The sequence below is a fragment of the Anguilla anguilla genome, chromosome 13 (assembly GCF_013347855.1).
Source record: "Anguilla anguilla isolate fAngAng1 chromosome 13, fAngAng1.pri, whole genome shotgun sequence".
Classification (NCBI taxonomy): domain Eukaryota; kingdom Metazoa; phylum Chordata; class Actinopteri; order Anguilliformes; family Anguillidae; genus Anguilla; species Anguilla anguilla.
The window spans coordinates 41,574,728-41,598,073 of record NC_049213.1 but is presented as its reverse complement, the minus strand read 5'-3'; the positions used below and the strand labels follow the sequence as shown (position 1 = coordinate 41,598,073).

At 49.8% G+C, this 23,346-nt stretch overlaps 1 protein-coding gene across 2 annotated transcripts in view; it reads right to left on the bottom strand.

Moving 5' to 3' along the window:
* Nucleotides 1–23,346, bottom strand: part of phc2b (polyhomeotic homolog 2b (Drosophila)) — a 39,332-nt gene that overhangs the window by 3,369 nt on the left and 12,617 nt on the right. The window contains exons 2-10 of one of the 2 annotated variants that reach the window (XM_035387942.1): nucleotides 17,584–17,833; nucleotides 14,732–14,890; nucleotides 14,155–14,232; nucleotides 13,444–13,605; nucleotides 11,489–11,641; nucleotides 11,030–11,297; nucleotides 5,910–6,193; nucleotides 5,453–5,618; nucleotides 2,020–2,228 (exon numbers count right to left, since the gene is read on the bottom strand). In XM_035387942.1, the coding sequence (XP_035243833.1) occupies nucleotides 2,020–2,228; nucleotides 5,453–5,618; nucleotides 5,910–6,193; nucleotides 11,030–11,297; nucleotides 11,489–11,641; nucleotides 13,444–13,605; nucleotides 14,155–14,232; nucleotides 14,732–14,890; nucleotides 17,584–17,769 (1,665 nt within the window). In that variant the 5' untranslated portion in view covers nucleotides 17,770–17,833. The remainder of the gene's footprint in view (nucleotides 1–2,019; nucleotides 2,229–5,452; nucleotides 5,619–5,909; nucleotides 6,194–11,029; nucleotides 11,298–11,488; nucleotides 11,642–13,443; nucleotides 13,606–14,154; nucleotides 14,233–14,731; nucleotides 14,891–17,583; nucleotides 17,834–23,346) is intronic. The other variant, XM_035387944.1, reaches the window with a different exon arrangement.

The window sequence follows — 23,346 nt, the reverse complement described above, 5'->3', positions numbered from 1 at the left end:
CTTCTTCAGGTAACAGCTGAACAACTACTGCAGCAACCACACAAAAGTTTGTTCATAAACCTTACATTCTAGAGTTATTTTAAATATTTAAAATATCATAGACAGTCTGGAGGTGGTAAGTACAGTCTCCACACATTTTCCACCAGTTCAGGTTGTGATATTATTGTTTTTTGTTTCTCTTCTTAAGGCTGGTTCTGGGTACAGTCTGTATGCTTTCAGGATTTTGCACTTTGGTTCTTGGTCAACAGTTAACCTCCCTGAAATGACAAAGGATTCTGCAGTGCAGGGAATAAGGCCTGTTACACCTATGCATTTCAGACAGGAGGGAAACTGGGAAAGATCATTTATAGATCCAATCTATACTGGAATCTCCCGTCACTGTCCCTGTGGAGGATACTGTGTAAATGAATTAATCTATGAATCAGACCACCCAGGAGCTGGCTGCTTTGGGTCAGAGATTTACTGTGAGCACTTATGTTTATGTTTCTGCCTTCATTTAAATATGTTTTAGATATCATTCCAATTCAGTAGCTTTCTCCAGACACTGCCTGTGGAACATGTCGCTACATTTCTGTGAAATTCTTGAAAAAGGGGAAATGTTACATAAAGTAATCACATTTCACAACTATTAAGTAAAGCTGTCAGCCATATCCTCATTGGTCCTCGGGCCACAGGAGTGGGTCAGTGAGCACAATGAGTCTACACTAGAAAGTGCTCAGCGAAATGTCACCAGCTTTCACGCACTGGACACTGAGCTGACCAACACACCATGCTCCACTCATTACAGCTCATTTCCACTTTCAGGAGCATCCAGGACCAGAGGCTCATTACTTATTCATTCAGACGGCCAGACTCCCTGCTGCACATATGAATGATTTATGGCCAGTGTTTGAGCGCAATGAACATGGAGCTCTGCTGTTTCCCTTAGGGCCTGTGGTTTAGTTACCCCAGGCGAAGCACAGCAGCTGAGAAACATGCAGCCTGCTAGCACAGATACGCATACAGCCTGCTAGCAAAGATACACCTGCAGCCTGCTAGCAAAGATACACCTGCAGCCTGCTAGCAAAGATCCACCTGCAGCCTGCTAGCAAAGATCCACCTGCAGCCTGCTAGCAAAGATCCACCTGCAGCCTGCTAGCAAAGATCCACCTGCAGCCTGCTAGCAAAGATACACCTGCAGCCTGCTAGCAAAGATCCACCTGCAGCCTGCTAGCAAAGATCCACCTGCAGCCTGCTAGCAAAGATCCACCTGCAGCCTGCTAGCAAAGATACACCTGCAGCCTGCTAGCGCAGATTCACATACAGCCTGCTAGCACAGATACACCTGCAGCCTGCTAGCACAGCTAGCGCAGTTACACCTGCAGCCTCCTAGCACAGCTACACCTGCAGCCTGCTAGCACAGAGTCACATACAGCCTGCTAGCACAGATTCACATACAGCCTGCTAGCGCAGATACACCTGCAGCCTCCTAGCACAGCTACACCTGCAGCCTGCTAGCAAAGATACACCTGCAGCCTGCTAGCACAGAAACTGCTTGTACCTTAAACCCATCTGTAAGAGAGCCTCAACCAGGCAAGTAAATACCACCTGCAGCTTCATCCCTCCAAATGCACCAAGCTTACAGAAATGAGTCCAGCGGGTGCATGAATTAAGACTCCACACAACTCTGTGTCTGCTGCACACAGAGGATCACGCCCTGGAGTGCACATAGCAGTGCTCCCGCAGTACAGCCTCTTACCTCCTGGGTGTGAAAGTCCGCCTGACTGTCTAACAGGGCGCCAGGGGAGCCGGGGGGGCCTGGGCTGTTTACTCCCTGCCTCTTCCCTGAGGGGTCCCTGCAGCTCTCTGAGTGGTGTGCGTGTGTGTCTGTGTGCATGCATCTGTGTGTGAGCGCAAGTGTCTGTATGTGTTTGTACATGTCTGTATGTGCTTGCGCATGTGTGTGTCCGAATGTCTGTGTGCGTGTCTGTATGTGTTTGCGCACGTGTGTGTGTTAAGGGTGGGGGGGGGGGGACGCACTGGGAAGGGCTCTGCTCCCTCCTGGATGACGAATCCCTCAATGACGTGCGTGAGGACCTGCGGTTTCACGATGGCTTGCGGCGGTTTGCTCTCCCCGTTCTGCGGTGTGCTGCCAGTCACAGTCGGGGCGTCGTTTTCGTTTCCTGATGTCATGGCTGGAGGGAAGCCCAAAACTGGCCCGGAACCGTTCCTCTCAGCAACACCTGTACCTGCCCGCGACACAAACAAGAAAATAAACTTACCATGCAATGCCCTCGTGATATGGCAACTGAGCATTTGGCGCAAATTAATGACAAATTCTATTAATGTAACTAAACACAACTAGCGTTCATTTGTGGGCTACTTCGGTCCAGTCGGTCTCTCAGATACCTTCCTGTAGCCAAAGCAACACGTGAGTCATTTAATGTTACTGTATTTGTTTTAAAAGTTGAAAAGCTTGTTCTGAGTACATGTGCGAAACAGAAAATGAAGTCCACGTGGTCCTGACATTTGTTTACTTTTTTGGATTACAGTGTAAAGCCCCTGAGTACGCGAGTGATCCGTAAACAAAGGCACATACGCGTCACCGATACTAGTTTCAAAACGGGTCCCATCGCAGAATCACTAGGCTCATCACAAACTGCAAAATCAACTCATTCAGGTTAGCCAGCTAGCGAACATACAACATTAGAGTAACCGGGTAGCTATCTACCTACAGACACGTAGCAAAGTCAACTTGTTTATTTTACTATGAATAAAAAAGTATTTTGTTCTGATAAATGCTTTAATCTTTTTCACTAACGCTTGTATGCAAACCAATACATTTTTTAACGGAACAATAACAAAACAAATTGTCAAGCGTTACGTCCGGACGAGCGAGCATGTATGAAAATCCGATCGTTGAAGCGAGAATCCCAAGCGCTTTATGTACATGCAAAGCTCGTGGCTAACAACCAATTGTAGTCTGCAGGCAGCACCTAGCATAGAAAATGCCTTTGTTCCTTTATGTCAGTAGCTTCAAAACAATCCAACACTAATTCCATATAAGCTATTCATTTATCTAGTCTGGTAATCGACTGGTAACTTTGCCAAACCGTGCATCTGATCCTTCGAACCTACCACAACAACAGAAACTTGGCCGCTTTTGTGCTGCCTCGCCTCGCGCCGCGTCGGACAAACGGATTCCCGTGCAGAAGCCACTGGGACTCACTGGCTCCAGGCGTCTTTGTACAAGACCTCTGAACAAGAAACAACGCGGCCACGGCTATTGGCTCTTTGCGCCTGCTCTTCTAGCCAATGGTGACAGATAGTTTGTGGCTCGTTGCTATTACGATTGGCCAGCACGACGGCACATCCCCGCTCATGTGAAACGCATTGGGGAAGGCGAACGCGCGACGAAGTGTTTCAGTGGATGTTCTTCCGTTTCAGCCCACATATTTTTTTGTTTTCACTTTTGAGCTGTGTGGGTTGAAGTGCGTTTCGGTCAACATAGCTCCTTCTATGGATATTTCCTCTCGGATGTAATTATTATGGACATCAAAGCACGTTTATTCAAACGAATACGTAGAGTTCCGCATTTCTGTACGCATAGGCTTACATTGTATCATATGGTAGAAACTTTTCTTGTTTTTTTTTCTTTTTTGCTGGTTTTCAAACTCCAATCTGGGGGTGGGGGGGGGGGGGGGGGGGGGGGGGAGAGTGGAAGAGGACAGCAGCCCAGCTGGGCAGACTGCAGATGGTGGTGATGTCATAGACTGGGCTTCTGAGCTGCAGGGTCCTGTGTAGATTCAGCTCATGACACATGACCTGCCCAGGGAGCAGCAATAGAGGCCAAGGTCAACTTTTCAGTGGGGTGGGGTGGGGGCGGGCTGGGCTTCCTTTGCACCCTGATCCACTGCTCTAACCCAAACTGGGGGGAGCTCTCTCATGGTAACCCAAACTGGGGGGAGCTCTCTCACGGTACAGCTCCTTTTGTGAATAGCCATTTTAATTTCTGTAGGGACGGGACTGCTTGTGTCTTAGCTCTTGTTGCATGGAGGCTTTCATGTTGTTTGTCATTTTGTACCCACAAGCCTTTGCTCTTTAAAATGCTGCCTTTTCCCCCTCTTATCCACAGTTGGGAAATCCCAACTGCATGGTAGGCTTGTCTCATACTGAAACATCCTCCATTCCACAGTATCCGGAGAGCCCAGACCTGTACCGTGGCCTCTGAGGTGAGTAGCACTAGCCTCCACTTCCTGTCACTTAGTCCACTTCCTGTCACTGCAGTCCACCTACTGAACTTTGCAGTTATTGCGCTGTAGTCCCATGCAGTTATTGCGCTGCAGACCCACGCAGTTATTGCGCTGCAGACCCGTGCAGTTATTGAGCTGTAGACCCATGCAGTTATTGTGCTGCAGACCCATGCAGTTATTGCGTTGTAGAGCCATGCAGTTATTGTGCTGCAGAGCCATGCAGTTATTGCACTGCAGACCCATGCAGTTATTGCGCTGCAGACCCATGCAGTTATTGCGCTGCAGACCCATGCAGTTATTGCGCTGTAGAGCCATGCAGTTATTGCGCTGTAGAGCCATGCAGTTATTGCGCTGTAGAGCCATGCAGTTATTGCGCTGTAGACCCATGCAGTCATTGCGCTGTAGAGCCATGCAGTTATTGCGCTGTAGACCCATGCAGTTATTGCGCTGTAGACCCATGCAGTTATTGCGCTGTAGACCCATGCAGTTATTGCGCTGTAGACCCATGCAGTTATTGCACTGTAGAGCCATGCAGTTATTGCGCTGTAGACCCATGCAGTTATTGCGCTGTAGACCCATGCAGTTATTGCGCTGTAGACCCATGCAGTTATTACGCTGCAGACCCGTGCAGTTATTGCGCTGTAGACCCATGCAGTTATTGCGCTGCAGACCCATGCAGTTATTGCGCTGTAGACCCATGCAGTTATTGCGCTGCAGACCCATGCAGTTATTGCGCTGCAGACCCATGCAGTTATTGCATCAGAAAACTACACTTCATGTCACTTATTAGATCAGAGGAATTGCTCTTGTATGATGAGGCAGGTGGTGCCCTTCCTCTCAAGGCTACACTATGGTCATGCATCACACATCATTATGTGGCATCATGTAGCATCATGTAGCATTATGTAATGTAGCATCATGTAGCATTACGTAGCATGTCATTGATTTGTCTTTTTTTATTGGCTTGATATTCCACCCAGGAGGACATATTGCTGTTCATGACATGAATTATACTGTGTGTGTCCTGCAATTATGGCAGTTTAAGTTTCTCTGGATAGGAACATCGGCCAAATAAATACTTCTGTAGATGTATTAATCAAAACTCTGTTTAATGAAAACTTAAGTTTAGTGACCTTTTTGAATCATGTGGTTTGCATGATTCAAAAATATGATGTAGATACGCCCCCTCCCCATGGCATGATGTTGGTAAGAAGCTTTACCTTGTGGGGGGGGATTACTGGCGTCTGTTTCCTGCTGATCTGTGTTAGCCCTCTGGGGGGGTACAGATGTGGGCTGTGGGGAGATGGGGGTGGGCGGGCACTCCTTCACCACCTGGGGGGCGGGTTTACTGTCCTTACTGACACTGTCCTGGACCAATCGGGCGGCCTGGGTGTGAACAAGAGAACAGAGACAGAAATGAGACAGGAACCCTGAATGAAACACTCAAAGGTTTATATTATATTTCAGAAGTTGTATTGGTAAGATATTTGATATTGCATATAATTTTTAATCTAAAAATGCACCCAAAGTGGGGCAGTGTGTAGCCATTTCTCACCCCAAATTTGAATGTCAAATCACAGCTGCATTCATGCTGCAAACCCCACTGCTGTAGTGGCGGCAGGGCGGGGGGGGGGGGGTGTTTACTGTAGTGGGGGGGAGGGTTAGCGGGGTGCTTACTGCCGTGGGGGTGGGCTGGATCTGCAGGTTGATGGCGGTGAGCTGGACCGGCTGAACTTTGTTCTGGCTCAGGGTGGGAGGGGCCTGGGCGTGGTGCCCTAGCGCCAGGGGGCTGACGGTGGAGTGGAAGATGGTGGCCTGCTGAGAGGGAGCTGGTTTGGGGAGCACCGGAATGGGTGGCGGAATGGTGGTATGCAGGAGCTGGGTCTGGGTCCGGGGGGGGTTGTGCTGCTGGATCACAAAGCCCTGCTGCTTGTTTTGGTGGAGCTGGATCTGAGCATATGCTGAAACACACACACACGCACTGGATCTGAGCATAGGCTGAAACACACACACACGCACTGGATCTGAGCATATGCTGAAACACACACACACGCACTGGATCTGAGCGTACACTGAAACACACACGCACACGCTGGATCTGAGCATAGGCTGAAACACACACACACGCACTGGATCTGAGCATAGGCTGAAACACACACACACGCACTGGATCTGAGCGTACACTGAAACACACACGCACACGCTGGATCTGAGCATATGCTGAAACACACACACACGCACTGGATCTGAGCATATGCTGAAACACACACGCACACGCTGGATCTGAGCGTACACTGAGACAAACACACACGCTGGATCTGAGCATAGGCTGAAACACACACACGCACTGGATCTGAGCGTACACTGAGACACACACACACGCACTGGATCTGAGCATATGCTGAAACACACACGCACACGCTGGATCTGAGCGTACACTGAGACAAACACACACGCTGGATCTGAGCATAGGCTGAAACACACACGCACTGGATCTGAGCATAGGCTGAAACACACACACACGCACTGGATCTGAGCATAGGCTGAAACACACACACACGCACTGGATCTGAGCGTACACTGAGACAAACACACACGCTGGATCTGAGCGTACACTGAAACACACACACACGCTGGATCTGAGCGTACACTGAAACACACACACACGCTGGATCTGAGCGTACGCTGAAACACACACACACACGCTCACAGATCAGAACCACGCGGCGGACAGGACACGGGTTCGAACAGCTTACTGTCTCACACAGTACCTGTGTGCACAGAGTGGCCCATGCCATCCACAGAAAGGTCCAATCCTCGCCTGAAAATACACAGCCTGTTCTGTTAGGGGACCCAGCCTGTTCTGTTATGGGACCCAGCCTGTTCTGTTATGGGACCCAGCCTGTTCTGTTAGGGGACCCAGCCTGTTCTGTTAAGGGACCCAGCCTGTTCTGTTAGGGGACCCAGCCTGTTCTGTTAGGGGACCCCACCTGTTCTGTTAGGGGACCCAGCCTGTTCCGCTCTGGAGCATGTGGGTCTGCAGTTTCAGTCTGCTCAGAAAAAGTCACATATTTGCTGTGCCTGCTTTCGCCCATCTCACTGCTGTACAGCTATGGCCTCCATTAACATGCGTAGGGATGGCTATCCTTTAGATTTAGCCGATGGGTATCCTTTAGCTTTAGCTGATGGGTATCCTTTATATTTATCTGATACCAGTGCTAAAATGATACTTCTAATAAGATACGGGTGCCTGAACGGATACCTTGTTTAAAATAAAGAGCAAAAAACAATAAAATTAACGCTGCGATTTGGCCCAGTGTGTACTGGTCTTATGGGAACTGGTGCCATAGTGGTACCAGGCTTCAGTACCCAACCATAAATATGCTTCTCTATAAAGAAGGGATAAATGTAAACTTCTCTCAAAATGATATGCGTTCATAAAAAGCAAATGTCTTCAATGATCTTTGAAACTATTCCAGTGTTCTCTGATTTCAGTGCCAGTGGGAGCAGGTGCAGGTCAGCACTCAAAGGGAGGTGTTGGGTCATGTGAAAACTGCAGATAAATAGCACTGAGCACTGAGCACAAAAGCAGATCCTAGCTGGGAGACGGAGATATTGGAAAAAGAGCACGGATTTAAAAATTCCCAGTGCTGAGACAGTCTTGCGTAAGATGACTCCCACGCCCTCGTCTCCCCGCCAACGCATGGCCAGCAGGGGGAGTCACTGAGCCCTGGAAAGCCCCGAAACTTCCCAAACACCCAGGAGCTGGCTACATGTAGAGAACTCTGTCTCCATTTCCTGTCCCTCAGGTGAACACAACGCTGCCGTGTGTCCCGCATTTATAAGTTGGGCAAATTAATTAATGACCAGAGGCCCGAGATGAAGGATGTAAAAGCAGGGAACTGTTCCCCTCAGCTCAGGTGATGCCAGATCACCTCCTCTTAAAATCCAGCGGTTTAAAGAGGTTCACAGTGTGTAGAAGTGGTCAGCATTAAATCTGGTTCTATTCCAAAACTGGCAGCCGTGCAGGGTAGTTAGAGAGCTTGGGTCGGTCAGGGACCGGGACCCCGGAAGCAGGCGATGAAAAGTCTAGAACCACAATGACTTCAAACCTTAAACAGCTGCTCTGAGCTCTTAGGCCTGCTGATCCGAATGAAATTCAATCCCTACTCTCTCTCTCTCCTGCTCTCAATCTCTATTTCTCTTTCCTGCTCTCTGTCTGTCCCCCCCTTTCTTTCTCTCTCTCTCTCTCATGCTGTATGTTCTGAAATGTGAGTGTGGTTATATAATAGATTTCAGAGGCGTTTGTGCGTTCCCACACTGCAGAGCTGATGGAATGGTGTGGGAGGAAGCTTCTGCAGTACAGGATGAATGAAACCATATTTCTATCTAAAGATGCTCCACTCAAACTGCAGCAAAGAAGTGCCTTTAGTCAATTTCTGAATGTTTCTGAAGCACAGACCAGCACATTCTGCCAGATCATACCTCATTCTGAGATGTGGGTGTGGCTCATGCTGAGATGTGGGTGTGGCTCATGCTGAGATGTGGGTGTGGCTCATGCTGAGATGTGGGTGTGGCTCATTCTGAGATGAGAGAGTCAGAGGTCAACCTTCCCCCTAACCCTGGACCCTTTCATTAGAAACCTAAACAAAACAAAGCTGTGTGTGAGCAGGTACACACACGCACACACACACACACATGTACACACACACACACACACACACACACACACACACACACGAACAATTGCACAAACACTCATAATCACTCTCAGAACCGTATGCAGATGGTCACACAGATGCTGCTGCGTGTCTGAGTTGATGTGTGTGACTCACCCACAGGAAACACTGCCCCCCCACCCCCAGGGAGCTCACCCCCCAGGCAAATTCCCATTCGGTGTGGGGCTTATGTGAGGGTGCAGGAGGAGGGGCTTATGTGAGTGTGTAGGTGGCGGGGCTTAGGTGAGGGTGCAGGTGGAGCTGAAAGCGCTTGCCTGGAGCAATGAGTGGGTACAGGAGGTGGGGCTTATGTGAGTGTGCAGGAGGCGGGGCTTATGTGAGCGTGCAGAAGGCGGGGCTTATGTGAGCGTGCAGGAGGCGGGGCTTATGTGAGCATGCAGGAGGCGGGGCTTATGTGAGCGTGCAGAAGGCGGGGCTTATGTGAGTGTGCAGGTGGACGGGCTTATGTGAGGGTGTTGGGGGTGCAGGTGGAGGGGCTTATGTGAGGGTGTTGGGGGTGCAGGTAGAGGGGCTTATGTGAGGGTGTTGGGGGTGCAGGTAGAGGGGCTTATGTGAGGGTGTTGGGGGTGCAGGTGGAGGGGCTTATGTGAGGGTGTTGGGGGTGCAGGTGGAGGGGCTTATGTGAGGGTGTTGGGGTGCAGGTGGAGGGGCTTATGTGAGGGTGTTGGGGGTGCAGGTGGAGGGGCTTATGTGAGGGTGTTGGGGTGCAGGTGGAGGGGCTTATGTGAGGGTGTTGGAGGTGCAGGTGGAGGGGCTTATGTGAGGGTGTTGGGGTGCAGGTGAAGGGGCTTATGTGAGGGTGTTGGGGGTGCAGGTGGAGGGGCTTATGTGAGGGTGTTGGGGTGCAGGTGAAGGGGCTTATGTGAGGGTGTTGGAGGTGCAGGTGGAGGGGCTTATGTGAGGGTGTTGGGGTGCAGGTGAAGGGGCTTATGTGAGGGTGTTGGGGGTGCAGGTGGAGGGGCTTATGTGAGGGTGTTGGAGGTGCAGGTGGAGGGGCTTATGTGAGGGTGTTGGGGTGCAGGTGAAGGGGCTTATGTGAGGGTGTTGGGGGCGTGGGGCTTATGTGAGGGTGTTGGGGGTGCAGGTGGAGGGGCTTATGTGAGGGTGTTGGAGGTGCAGGTGGAGGGGCTTATGTGAGGGTGTTGGGGTGCAGGTGAAGGGGCTTATGTGAGGGTGTTGGGGGCGTGGGGCTTATGTGAGGGTGTTGGGGGTGCAGGTAGAGGGGCTTATGTGAGGGTGTTGGGGTGCAGGTGAAGGGGCTTATGTGAGGGTGTTGGGGGTGCAGGTGGAGGGGCTTATGTGAGGGTGTTGGGGTGCAGGTGAAGGGGCTTATGTGAGGGTGTTGGGGGTGCAGGTGGAGGGGCTTATGTGAGGGTGTTGGAGGTGCAGGTGGAGGGGCTTATGTGAGGGTGTTGGGGTGCAGGTGAAGGGGCTTATGTGAGGGTGTTGGGGGCGTGGGGCTTATGTGAGGGTGTTGGGGGTGCAGGTGGAGGGGCTTATGTGAGGGTGTTGGAGGTGCAGGTGGAGGGGCTTATGTGAGGGTGTTGGGGTGCAGGTGAAGGGGCTTATGTGAGGGTGTTGGGGGCGTGGGGCTTATGTGAGGGTGTTGGGGGTGCAGGTAGAGGGGCTTATGTGAGGGTGTTGGGGGTGCAGGTGGAGGGGCTTATGTGAGGGTGTTGGGGGTGCAGGTGGAGGGGCTTATGTGAGGGTGTTGGGGGTGCAGGTGGAGGGGCTTATGTGAGGGTGTTGGGGGTGCAGGTGGAGGGGCTTATGTGAGGGTGTTGGGGGTGCAGGTGGAGGGGCTTATGTGAGGGTGTTGGGGGTGCAGGTGGAGGGGCTTATGTGAGGGTGTTGGGGGTGCAGGTGAAGGGGCTTATGTGAGGGTGTTGGGGGTGCAGGTGGAGGGGCTTATGTGAGGGTGTTGGGGGTGCAGGTGGAGGGGCTTATGTGAGGGTGTTGGGGGTCCAGGTGGAGGGGCTTATGTGAGGGTGTTGGAGGTGCAGGTGGAGGGGCTTATGTGAGGGTGTTGGGGGTGCAGGTGGAGATGAAAGCGCTTACCTGGAGCAATGAGTGGGTGGCTGCTGATGGTGGTGCTGCGGCTCATGTTAACCACACGAGGCTCCGCTCCAGCAGCTCCTTCCCCCTTCTTCCCCCCCTCTGGGGTGATCTCGGGCGGGACCCCCTTCGACACGGGCCCCTGGACCCCCTGAGCCGCACCCTTTAGCAAGGAAGTGGGCTGTTTGAGGCTCAGGCCCTGCAGCTGGGCTTGGGACGGGGAGGCTGGCAGTGTTGCCCCCTGCTGGCCTCGAATGGCCAAGTTCTGCACCTGCAGGGATGCAGAAGTGAGTGCTTTCCGGATTCACTCAATAAAGCCACTTTAATTTATATTAAAGCTAAACATGTAAAATGGGAATGTTCAACATTTAAAGTGTCAAAGGTGAAGGGTGTGCGTGTTTGTGTTTGTGAATGAGACTGTGTGTGTGTGTGTGTATGTGTTTGAGTGCGTGTGTGCCTTACCTGTGCAGTGGCAGGCTGTTGTCCAGCAGGTGGGGCTGTGGGCTCGGGTGGCACGGTGGTGACAGTGGCAGTAGGGGTAAAGATGAGCTGGGGGGATAAAGGAACAGCACGCCCTAGGCTCCTAGCTACTTGCACAAGGTTACTTTGCTGTGCCTGGAAAACCACACATTAAAAACACCAGCGTTCAGTCTGCACATGTGCAACACAATCCAGCACAATTAACACAGCCACTTAATCTACATTCCTCCACACCTGTGTGGAATAGCCTGCCAGGTCACACAGTACAGGCAGAAACTCTGGGGGTTTTCAGGATCAGGCTTGATATGGTGTTAGATATTATCTAGTGTGTAGGTAATCAGAGCACTAGGTACACTTTAGTGGTAGGAAAATGGAATTGAGCATTGTTGGGCTGAATGGTCTGTTATGTTATGTTATGATAGGGTACGCTAAAGCGGTCTGCTGATGCGGTGTTGACACGTACTGTAGTGCAGTGATAATTTGTTGTGAATCCCAGCCCCCCCACATTCTTAAAGCCCCTCCCTGTTCTTAAAGTCCCTCCCTGTTCCTAAAGCCCCTCCCTGTTCCTAAAGCCCCTCCCTGTTCCTAAAACCCCTCCCTGTTCCTAAAGCCCCTCCTTGTTCTTAAAGCCCCTCCCTGTTCCTAAAACCCCTCCCTGTTCCTAAAACCCCTCCCTGTTCCTAAAGCCCCTCCCTGTTCCTAAAACCCCTCCCTGTTCCTAAAGCCCCTCCCTGTTCTTAAAGCCCCTCCCTGTTCCTAAGGCCCCTCCGGTCTCTACATGGGTCTGATCCCCAGTGACCCACCAGAGATCTGCTTGCAACATGCAATGTGAGCTGAGCTGTTGGCTCCATCAGTAAAACAAAGTCAATGGATTTTGCAATATAACAATATAGAACTATAGCAACATAGCAATGCAGTATTATAGCAATATTACAATATAGCAATAAAGAAACAATAAACAAACTAGGATTGATAGATAGATAGAACGATAGATAGAAAGATAGATAGATAGATAGATAGATAGATAGATAGATAGATAGATAGATAGATAAAAATCTTAGCTAGATAGTATTACACTGTATTCTGTATCTGCACACATTGGCACACATAAATGCAGACATTTACTCTGAATTTCAGTGTGATGATACAAAACCATAGAATCTAACAGGTGTAAATGGGTTAGTGTAAGTCGTTCTGGATAAGTGCATCTGCTAAATGCCTGGAACGTTTAAACCATTTAATCTAACAGATATAAACGCACGGAAGTGAAATGCAGTAAGACATTGCTCTCGTGATCCTGTAGAGCAGGGTATAAAAGATCTGTCAGCCTACAGCGTCACTGATGACAGAAATGCAAATTAAGGATTCATGACCTCATTTATCAAACCTGAATATGGGTTTATACTTTCTGTCAGAGTTTCTAATTGCTTAAGAATTGTGAAGGGAAGACCTTTCTTTATGCATTCAGAGAGCATTTAATTCATAACTGCAGACATATTAAACTGCAGTTACAGCCCTGCTAGCTGCCAACTAACATGAATACTGCCTGTATTACAGTACAGTAAGAGACACGGACTACACAACACAAACCACACCTTTTGAAGACGAATATGCTTGTTGTGTGTCTGTGTGAGGGAGAGACAGATCTAATGATGACTGATGTGCACACAGACATGCTAATGCTTACAATCTGAGCTCTAAAGAGTGATGTGTGCACACAGACATGCTAATGCATACAATGTGAGCTCTAAAGAGTGATGTGTGCACACAGACATGCTAATGCTTACAATGTGAGCTCTAAAGAGTGATATGTGCACACAGACTTGCTAATGCTTACAATGTGAGCTCTAAAGAGTGATGTGTGCACATAGACATGCTAATGCTTACAATCTGAGCTCTAAAGAGTGATATGTGCACACAGACTTGCTTTTGCTTACCATCTGAGCTCGGAGGTACATCTGTGCCTGGCTGGCAGTGAGGGTGGGGCTAGAGGGGTTGCCTAGCAACACAGCTGGCTGCGAGATCCCGGTGGGGGCGGAGCTGACACTCTGTGCCCTGCTGATTAGCTGAGCTGCTGCTGGGGGTGTGGCCAGGTTTATCTGGGGAGAAGTCCAAGAGAGGAGAGGGATATCACCTTGTTCTGCAATAAAAAATCCACCCTTGGGCTGCAATGGCCTTCAAGAAAACCAGTAAAACCTCACAAGACCCACAAGAGCTTAGCAAACATAACAAAATAGCAAACTAAAAAAACAAGAAAAATCAACCTCAGAATGGTGTGAAACAGGCGTTTAATTCATCTATGTGCTTATAACAGAGAGGAAGTGGCATAGTGCTGGGTCTCGAGTACCTACCCTTTTGACATTTCACTCAAAAAGTTCCCTCCTGGAGGTTGTTTTTTATACATATGACATAATCATCATCATCATCACTAAGCAGAGGACACTCACATTAAAAATGGCTTCCCCCTCACACATATATAATTCCAAATGGCCTCTCCTCAGTGGTCACAGAGAAAGCAGCTTGTGGTGCGTTACATGGCGGCAGGAGTTTCTTTTAACGCCATAATTAGGGCCTCTGGTCAGACCAGGTCAGCTGGTAGAACCGGCAGGGAGTTATACAACCGGGCCATGTATGCAACTCGTTCTCACCGTGGTTTGGGAAGATCCTGTCTGCGGGGAAGATGTTCCATTTTGATTTGATCCTTGTCTCCCAGCAGCAATGCTGGCCTGTGAAACAAAGGTCATGGTAATTGGGGGGGGGGGCTTAAAATCAGAGAAATTCTAACAGATAATCCAATGAATCAATCATAAAACACATGAAGACATTCCATGACATTATATTAGTATTGCACACCTATAATGTGCATGGATTTAACCCCTGAACAAAAAACCTGATGTGGAACTGGGCTCCTGCTCAGTGAAGGAGGGAATGGGAAGAGCAAGGTGTGGAATGGGTGAAAAAATGGAAAGGTGCCCTGGGAACATAACCAGTGGATGTTATATGATTGTGTCCCAGAATGCATTGACACGAATGTTGAATTCTGCTGATGTGCTGTATTGAGAGCTCTGTGCTAATTTTGTAGGGTCTCCGTGTGTGTGCGTGTGTCTGTATGCATCTGTGCGTGCGTCTGTATGTGTCTGTGTGTCTGCGTGCGTCTGTGTGCATCTGCACGTGTCTGCTTGTGTCTGTGTGCATCTGCGTGCATCTGCGCGTGTCTGCACTCACCTGCTGCACGGCAGCCAGGCTCTGTAGCTGCGCGCTGTTGAGCTGCTGCTGCTGCAGGGCTGCGGTATGCAGCATGAGGTGCTGCTGCTGCGCTGCGTACATCTGCTGCAGATACTGCGCAGCCGTGCTGGGCTGCCTGTGCAGGGCCTGCTGGATCACCTGTGAGAGGGGAGAGGGGGAGGGGGTGGGGAGTGGCGGGGGAGGGGGGAGTGGAGGGGAGAGGGGAGGGGAGGAGGGGGGGAGGGGGAGGGAGAGTATCTATTAAGAAAAAGTGTCATTTGCTAAGTGGTCACTGTCTGGATTTATTTGTGTGTTCCCTCTTTCCTAGTGGATCAGCAGAATTGAAGTCTGATTGGACAGGATGTGCTACCAAGGGAACGCCTCAGGTCCAATCACAGCCAAACACCAGAAAATACATCTTTGGAAAAAAAGCCTAAATAAGCTGGCAGGAAAAGGAGGGACCAGTAGCCCCTCCCTGGTCTGGTTCCACAAGAGTCCTGCTGAGCAGGACAGAATCTGACTAGCCCAGCGGGCTAAGAGTCAGCTAGGCTAGGGTGCCATGGCAATCTCAATTTGCAGTCATCAGTGACTCTCAGAACACAGGTTCCCACTGAGTGCAGACACCCCCCCCCCACTCCCCCCTGAGCACAGACACCACCCCACTCCACCCTGGGGCGGGCACACTGAGGTTCAGCCAGCACCAGCATGCGCCTTACTGGCTATTGCATACTGGTTCGTTATTGGGAGGAATTCTTTTGATTGCATTAAGGTGGCTACGAAATGATAAGATGGAGGACAGTGGTCCATCCTCGGACTCCTGGCTATGCTGGTTGTCGTTCCAACCACAACTGCAATCCGTGAATTTTAACAAGCTGATCATTTTCCTTAATTAGGTGCTTTTCATGTTTTGAAGGATTATTAATCCTCTTAAGCCACCTTGTGTAACACATAGCTGTGCATGCCATGGAGAGTGACAGAGCTTGAGAACTGCATTGGGTCACTGCCAGCGCAATTGCACTTCTGCGGTCTGCCACAGGGTGTCAGTAGTACAAAACCTAAGACTTTTTCCACATAGAATTCATATATATCTTGTTAATTTCAGATTTTGTATTGCACAACTGTAACACACAGTGGTTTTCTAAGCCACTAGACAAAGATGGTTCTAAAATATTTGCAACCCAAGCCAGAAACATGAACTGAATTGTTTGACCAATTAAACGGTTTTTAGCTCCATTGCCTGTCAATGTTACTTCAGTTAAAATAATCTGACTGGTACAGCTCTGCGCTGGTTCTGTTAACAGGCTGGTCTGGGCTGTGCACTAGGTCAGTGCTGTGCGCTGGGCTGTGCGCTGGGTCAGTGCTGTGCGCTGGGCTGTGCGCTGGGTCAGTGCTGTGTGCTGGGCTGTGCGCTGGGTCAGTGCTGTGCGCTGGGCTGTGCGCTGGGTCAGTGCTGTGCGCTGGACTGTGCGCTGGGTCAGTGCTGTGCGCTGGGCTGTGTGCTGGGTCAGTGCTGTGCGCTGGGTCTGGGCTGTGCGCTGGGCTGTGTGCTGGGTCAGTACTGTGCGCTGGACTGTGCGCTGGGTCAGTGCTGTGTGCTGGGCTGTGCGCTGGGTCGGGGCTGTGTGCTGGGCTGTGCGCTGGGTCAGTGCTGTGCGCTGGGCTGTGCACTGGGTCAGTGCTGTGCGCTGGACTGTGCGCTGGGTCAGTGCTGTGCGCTGGGCTGTGTGCTGGGTCAGTGCTGTGCGCTGGACTGTGCGCTGGGTCAGTGCTGTGCACTGGGCTGTGCGCTGGGTCAGTGCTGTGCGCTGGGCTGTGTGCTGGGTCAGTGCTGTGCGCTGGGCTGTGCGCTGGGTCAGTGCTGTGCGCTGGGTCTGGGCTGTGCGCTGGGCTGTGCGCTGGGTTAGTGCTGTGTGCTGGGCTGTGCGCTGGGTCAGTGCTGTGCGCTGGGCTGTGCGTTGGGTCAGTGCTGTGTGCTGGGCTGTGCACTGGGTCAGTGCTGTGCGCTGGGTCTGGGCTGTGCGCTGGGCTGTGCACTGGGTCAGTGCTGTGCGCTGGGTCTGGGCTGTGCACTGGGCTGTGCGCTGGGTTAGTGCTGTGCGCTGGGCTGTGCGCTGGGTCAGTGCTGTGTGCTGGGCTGTGTGCTGGGTCTGTGCTGTGCGCTGGGCTGTGCGCTGGGTCTGGGCTGTGCGCTGGGCTGTCTGCTAGGTCAGTGCTGTGCGCTGGTTCTGTTAAGAGGCTGGTCTGGGCTATGCGCTGGACCTGTTATCAAAACTGAGTAATTACAAAGCTGTGTATCCTTTAGTTATACAGTAGTCAGAAATGAAACAGTAATATAGTTTTTATTATGTTATCATTACTAATGGTAAAGACAGATGGTACAGAGTAGGCTAGTACCATAGACAAATGCAGAATATGCAAAAAAAAGGGAAGGTTTATTATGTTCCATATTCTCATATTGTGGACTGCTCAATGATTGGCCAAGAGCTGTCACATGTGGTATTTACACCAATCAGATGATAATCTTAAGTGAGATCAAACCAATGTAGCCATGTTGTGCAATCTTATAGATGTGCAATGTCAAATATGGCCAGCAGGTGGAACCAGTACTCCTCAGATCAGCACTGAACTATGCCGGTCTATTACATCAGTGCACAATACTAGCGTGTGCCATGATCCACAGATTTTATTCATTACTTTTGAGAATACTCTGTTCCACACCGTTTTAGAAAAACCAGCATGATATTTATGTGTGTTTGGGTCTGTATACTACAGTGTTTGGCAGTTAGGAAGATGTATTGTGTATTGTGTAATATGTGTATTTTAGAGAGCGTGTCTGTTTGTGTGTGCAGTACCTGGACGGTCTGTCTGTCGGGGATCCCACTGTAGACGGAAATCTGGGGTACAGACGGCCTTGCAGAGCTGCTAGTGTTGCTGGTGCTGGTGCTGGTGCTGCTGGTGGTGCTGTTGTTCGAGGTACTGCTGCTGCTGATGGGGGTGGTGGTGGAGCTGGAGGCCAGGGTGCCCTGTTCACTGTCCATAGTGCCTCTCAACAGGGGGGCCCTGTCTGCTCAGCTGCCACAGCCTCAAAGTCTCTTTACCTGTCTGAGATCGCATCAAGTACAGCCTGTCAGTGCTTCAGCAGAGTTATGCCTTTACCACACTCAGCTTCAGCAGAGTTATGCGTTTATCACACTCAGCTTCAGCAGGGACAATGCGTTTATCGCACTCAGCTTCAGCAGGAGCACTGCGTTTATCACACTCAGCTTCAGCAGAATTATGCGTTAACCACACTCAGCTTCAGCAGGAAAAATGCGTTTATTACACTCAGCTTCAGCAGAGCCATGCGTTTACCACACTCAGCTTCAGCAGGAGCACGGCGTTTATCACACTTAGCTTCAGCAGAGTTATGCGTTCATCACATTCGGCTTCAGCAGAATTATGCGTTTATCACACTCAGCTTCAGCAGGAGCCATGTGTTTATTACACTCAGCTTCAGCAGAGTTATGCATTTATCACACTCAGCTTCAGCAGAGTTATGCATTTATCACACTCAGCTTCAGCAGAGTTATGCGTTTATCACACTCAGCTTCAGCAGGGACAATGCGTTTATCACACTCAGCTTCAGAAGGAACAATACGTTTACCACACTCAGCTTCAGCAGGGACAATGCGTTTATCACACTCAGCTTCAGCAGAGTTATGCGTTTACCACACTCAGCTTCAGCAGGAACAATACGTTTACCACACTCAGCTTCAGCACTCTCTGTATTTAAGTTCCCTTGCCATACTGGCTCCATGTTTTAGTAGTAATTGGTACAATATGGGCTTCACTCTGGAGAAAATAATCTGTTCTTGAGGATAAGTGCTGGTTATGATTGTTTTGTATTGTTTTGTGCTTTGATTTTGGCAGAATATTAGTGGTGACATCTGCTTTTAGTAAGCATCATTAAGGGAGCTGAGGGTTCTTAATTATTCATGATGGCTGCTGTACATACTGGGCACATAGTCCTCACAAAAACTGACATAAAAGACTGTGCTGATATTATATGAATAATTATAAGGGCTATGTTTATTTAAAATATTAGGCATATGAAAAAGGAATCCAATTCCATTTACCATTTACCATTTACCATTTTGACTGAAGTCATTTAGATGTATACCATGTGTTCAGGATTTGAAATAATTGTACATTTTTTGTTGTTAATTTTCTAATACTTCAATTGCTGGTACATATTCTTTACATTGCTTCTCATAAAGGGGGGGGGGGGGCATCCCGGGAGCTCTGGGGGGGGGGCATCTCGGTAGCTCGGGGAGGTACGGCTCGTCTCATATTTCTTATTGAACCCACTGAGAGATGCTGTGGTTTTGGGTGAAGGAGCCAGTGTGGATTATGGGAAAGGCCATCACACCACAGGGGCGACCTCTCAGTTCTATTATGTCATTCTACCCTGTGTGTTTTCCTAATGTGACTCAGATCATACGGGAGAAATTCAACTCAAGAGTCTGGTTTAAATAAGCAGCTCCCACACCATCTCATGTCTCCCTTTCCAGAAGGACTCAACCAATATTTTGACCACACTTCACCCGTTCAGTAGGGAACACAACATGTGAGGACATCTAGTAAATAAATTCAGATGATCATGGAAACAAGGCTGACCTATAAACACTCTACCAACCGCCACCCCCCTGACTGAACAAGGGCATAAACATACACTGCACAGACTTTTTCCACTTGTTTTTTATTTTTATATGTGTCTTCTCTATGATCAATGCTGTGATTTTCTCATTGGTAATATCTGGTAGCCTCTAAAAGCCCAATCAAAGTCTTACGGTGGAATATCTGAAATATCCTAATATTGACTGCAGCAAAGATGCTGCTGCAGGACTGAGGCCCTGTGGGATAGTATGCAAAGGGTCCCTTTAGTGTGATATCAGTGCTTTTAATACTGTATTATATCATTACAGGCATTTGGCAGACGCTCTTATCATATCGCTCTTTACCTGGCTATATCCACACAGTTATCACTGTCCTTCAGTTGCTGTTGCATAGCAATCCAAGTCCTATCAGTCAATCCATGAAGCACCCACACAAGACCTGTCAAACAATCCCTGACCCACCAACAAGCCCAATGAATGATTACCGAAACATTTACACACAGCTCCCCCATTGAAAACAACAGAAATCTCACAATAGGCTCATCAATCAATTATTGGACTACCCATTCCAGGCTCATGAAACAAACACAGATTCACAAACACTAGGCTGATGAAACAGTTACTGAACTATCCTCACCAGGGGGGATATTTAACAATTCAGTTATCCAGCTAACTCAGTGTTCCTCACCAGGGGGATATTTAACAATGCAGTTATCCAGCTAACTCAGTGGTCCTCACCAGGGGGATATTTAACAATGCAGTTATCCAGCTAACTCAGTGTTCCTCACCAGGGGGATATTTAACAATGCAGTTATCCAGCTAACTCAGTGTTCCTCACCAGGGGGGATATTTAACAATGCAGTTATCCAGCTAACTCAGTGGTCCTCACCAGGGGGATATTTAACAATGCAGTTATCCAGCTAACTCAGTGTTCCTCACCAGGGGGATATTTAACAATGCAGTTATCCAGCTAACTCAGTGGTCCTGCTTCATGAATCAGGGCCCTGAATGTTGTTAAACTCTCCACATTAGAGCTGTGGACTGATCACAGCAATGTCCACATCAAACATTGAGAGTTAGTTTTTGTCTTCACGCAGAGCATCAACACACACACACACATGCATATATACACGCACACACATTCACACACAACACACACACTCAGGTCATCAGCTGTACTGTAACGTAGTGAACCAAATTTCAACACTTACTGACTTACATGTACTGGCCTCTGTCAGAGGAGGGGTTTATACAAGCATATGGACCAGAGTGATCTCCTTCTTTAAGAGCCTAATGAAGGAGCACACCTCCTCCTACACACCTCCACCCCACATCAGCTGCTCTCTTTCTCTCCTTCTCTCTCCCCCCCTCTCTCTCTTTCTCTCCTTCTCTCTCTCTCTCTCTCTCTCTCTCTCTTAAATTAAAGTTTTTCTATGAATGTGGTACTTTTATATTTTAAATTTTTAATATTTAATATTGTGTACTGTGATTGTTTTTAATGCATGGCAATGGGAACCAAATTAACTTCCCTAAATGTGATAGTGAAGTATCGCCTGACTGTGAGCCAATCAGAAAGCAGGAAACGGACCCAGTGGTAAATTTGGAGGGGAAGGGGGGTGGGGTCACGAACATGAACTAGAAGAGTGCACTCAGTAGAGTGCAGATCTCCGCCAGGCATTCCAAACGGAAGCAGTTGTTCATCACTTGCGGCCCCTAGCGGCCGGTTAGGAGTTAGCACTCAATCTATTTCAATGGACAACAATGATGGAAATTAATTGAAATGAAATACTTGTCATTGACCGATTTGCAAAATATTCGAGAATTCAGATCCTTGGCCTGCTGCCAGCATGCACAACAAATATTAGGCTGATCGGCCCAGTAGTATGCGAGATTAGCTGCAAACAGAGACACAAACACACGCACGCACAAACACACACACACACACACACAAACACACACACACACACACATGCACAAACACACACACACACGCACAAACACACACATGCACAAACATACACACACACGCACAAACACACACACACACACACACAAACACACACATACACATGCACAAACACATACAACCAAACGCATAATCCCCTCCAGGCTTCACCTGGCAGAGATAACAAACTGCAATACCTCACCCCAACACCAGCCAAGCAGTATAGGGAAGCAGGCTCAAATCAGACTGTCTGTTTGTTTTGGTCGCCTTCCTTTTTTAGGACTGAAACCCTAACCTCTCTCCCAGGCACATAGTGCGCGCAAACACCGAGCCTCCAACTGACAGCTCAATCTGACAGGCCTCCTGCTTCTGCCCGTGTCAATCACACCGCCATCCACTAATGGGGCCTGCCTGTCACACCACCATCCACTCCTGGGGCCTGCCTGTCACACCGCCATCCACTCCTGGGGCCTGCCTGTCACACCGCCATCCACTCCTAGGGCCTGCCTCTCACACCGCCATCCACTCCTGGGGCCTGCCTATCACACCGCCATCCACTCCTGGGGCCTGCCTGTCACTCCACCATCCACTCCTGGGGCCTGCCTGTCACACCGCCATCCACTCTTGGGGCCTTCCTATCACACCGCCATCCACTCCTGGGGCCTGCCTGTCACACCACCATCCACTCCTGGGGCCTGCCTGTCACACCACCATCCACTCCTAGGGCCTGCCTGTCACACCGCCATCCACTCCTGGGGCCTGCCTATCACACCGCCATCCACTCCTGGGGCCTGCCTGTCACACCGCCATCCACTCTTGGGGCCTTCCTATCACACCGCCATCCACTCCTGGGGCCTGCCTATCACACCACCATCCACTCCTGGGGCCTGCCTATCACACCACCATCCACTCCTGGGGCCTGCCTGTCACACCGCCATCCACTCCTGGGGCCTGCCTGTCACACCGCCATCCACTCTTGGGGCCTTCCTATCACACCGCCATCCACTCCTGGGGCCTGCCTATCACACCGCCATCCACTCCTGGAGCCTGCCTGTCACACCGCCATCCACTCCTGGGGCCTGCCTATCACACCGCCATCCACTCCTGGGGCCTGCCTGTCACACCGCCATCCACTCCTGGGGCCTGCCTGTCACACCGCCATCCACTCCTGGGGCCTGCCTGTCACACCGCCATCCACTCCTGGGGCCTGCCTGTCACACCGCCATCCACTCCTGGGGCCTGCCTATCACACGGCCTGCCTGTCACTGCGCCCAGCTGTAATGAAAGTAGTAGACTTACATTCCATTAAGTTCATATCATCTTCCCATGCCCCAATATCAGCAGAAAGCATCTTGCGGTCACAGACCGAATCATAGACCTATGCTACGCTACTCTGGGGTGCTAACAGATACGTCATGTGCCAAAAATGTCCTATTTTTCTGCAATGCTGCTATTAAAGCTTCTTTTCATTTCAGAAAATTAACCCTATGCTGATGTCCTAACGGGTATCTATGGCCTAATTACAGGAATACAGGAACTCCAGCGGTCTTCTCTGTAGTCATAAACTAATTTAGACGAGGTGTCAGACAACCACGGTCCCTTACAGCACTTGAGGGCAGAGCACCACAGTGGAAACCTCCATTAGAAACTCCACATCATTCTGGATATGAGCATCTGTGTGTGACTGTAACGAGAAAAGTCCTGTGTGAAATTACAGGTATGCTTCATCATGGACTGCATTTTATATAGCACTTTTCAATTGATGCCTTTTAATCACCCATTCACACACACTCACAAACACTCACACACCAACGGTGAAAGGCTGCCATGCAAGGTACCAATCAGCTCGTTGGGAGCAATTAGGGGTTAGGTGTCTTGCTCAGGGACACTTCAACACGCCCAGGGCGGAGGATCGAACCGGCAACCCTCCGACTGCCAGACAACCGCTCTTACCTCCTGAACTATGTTGCTCATCCTGGGGGAGATACAGAGCACTGGGGGACCTTAAACAGGTA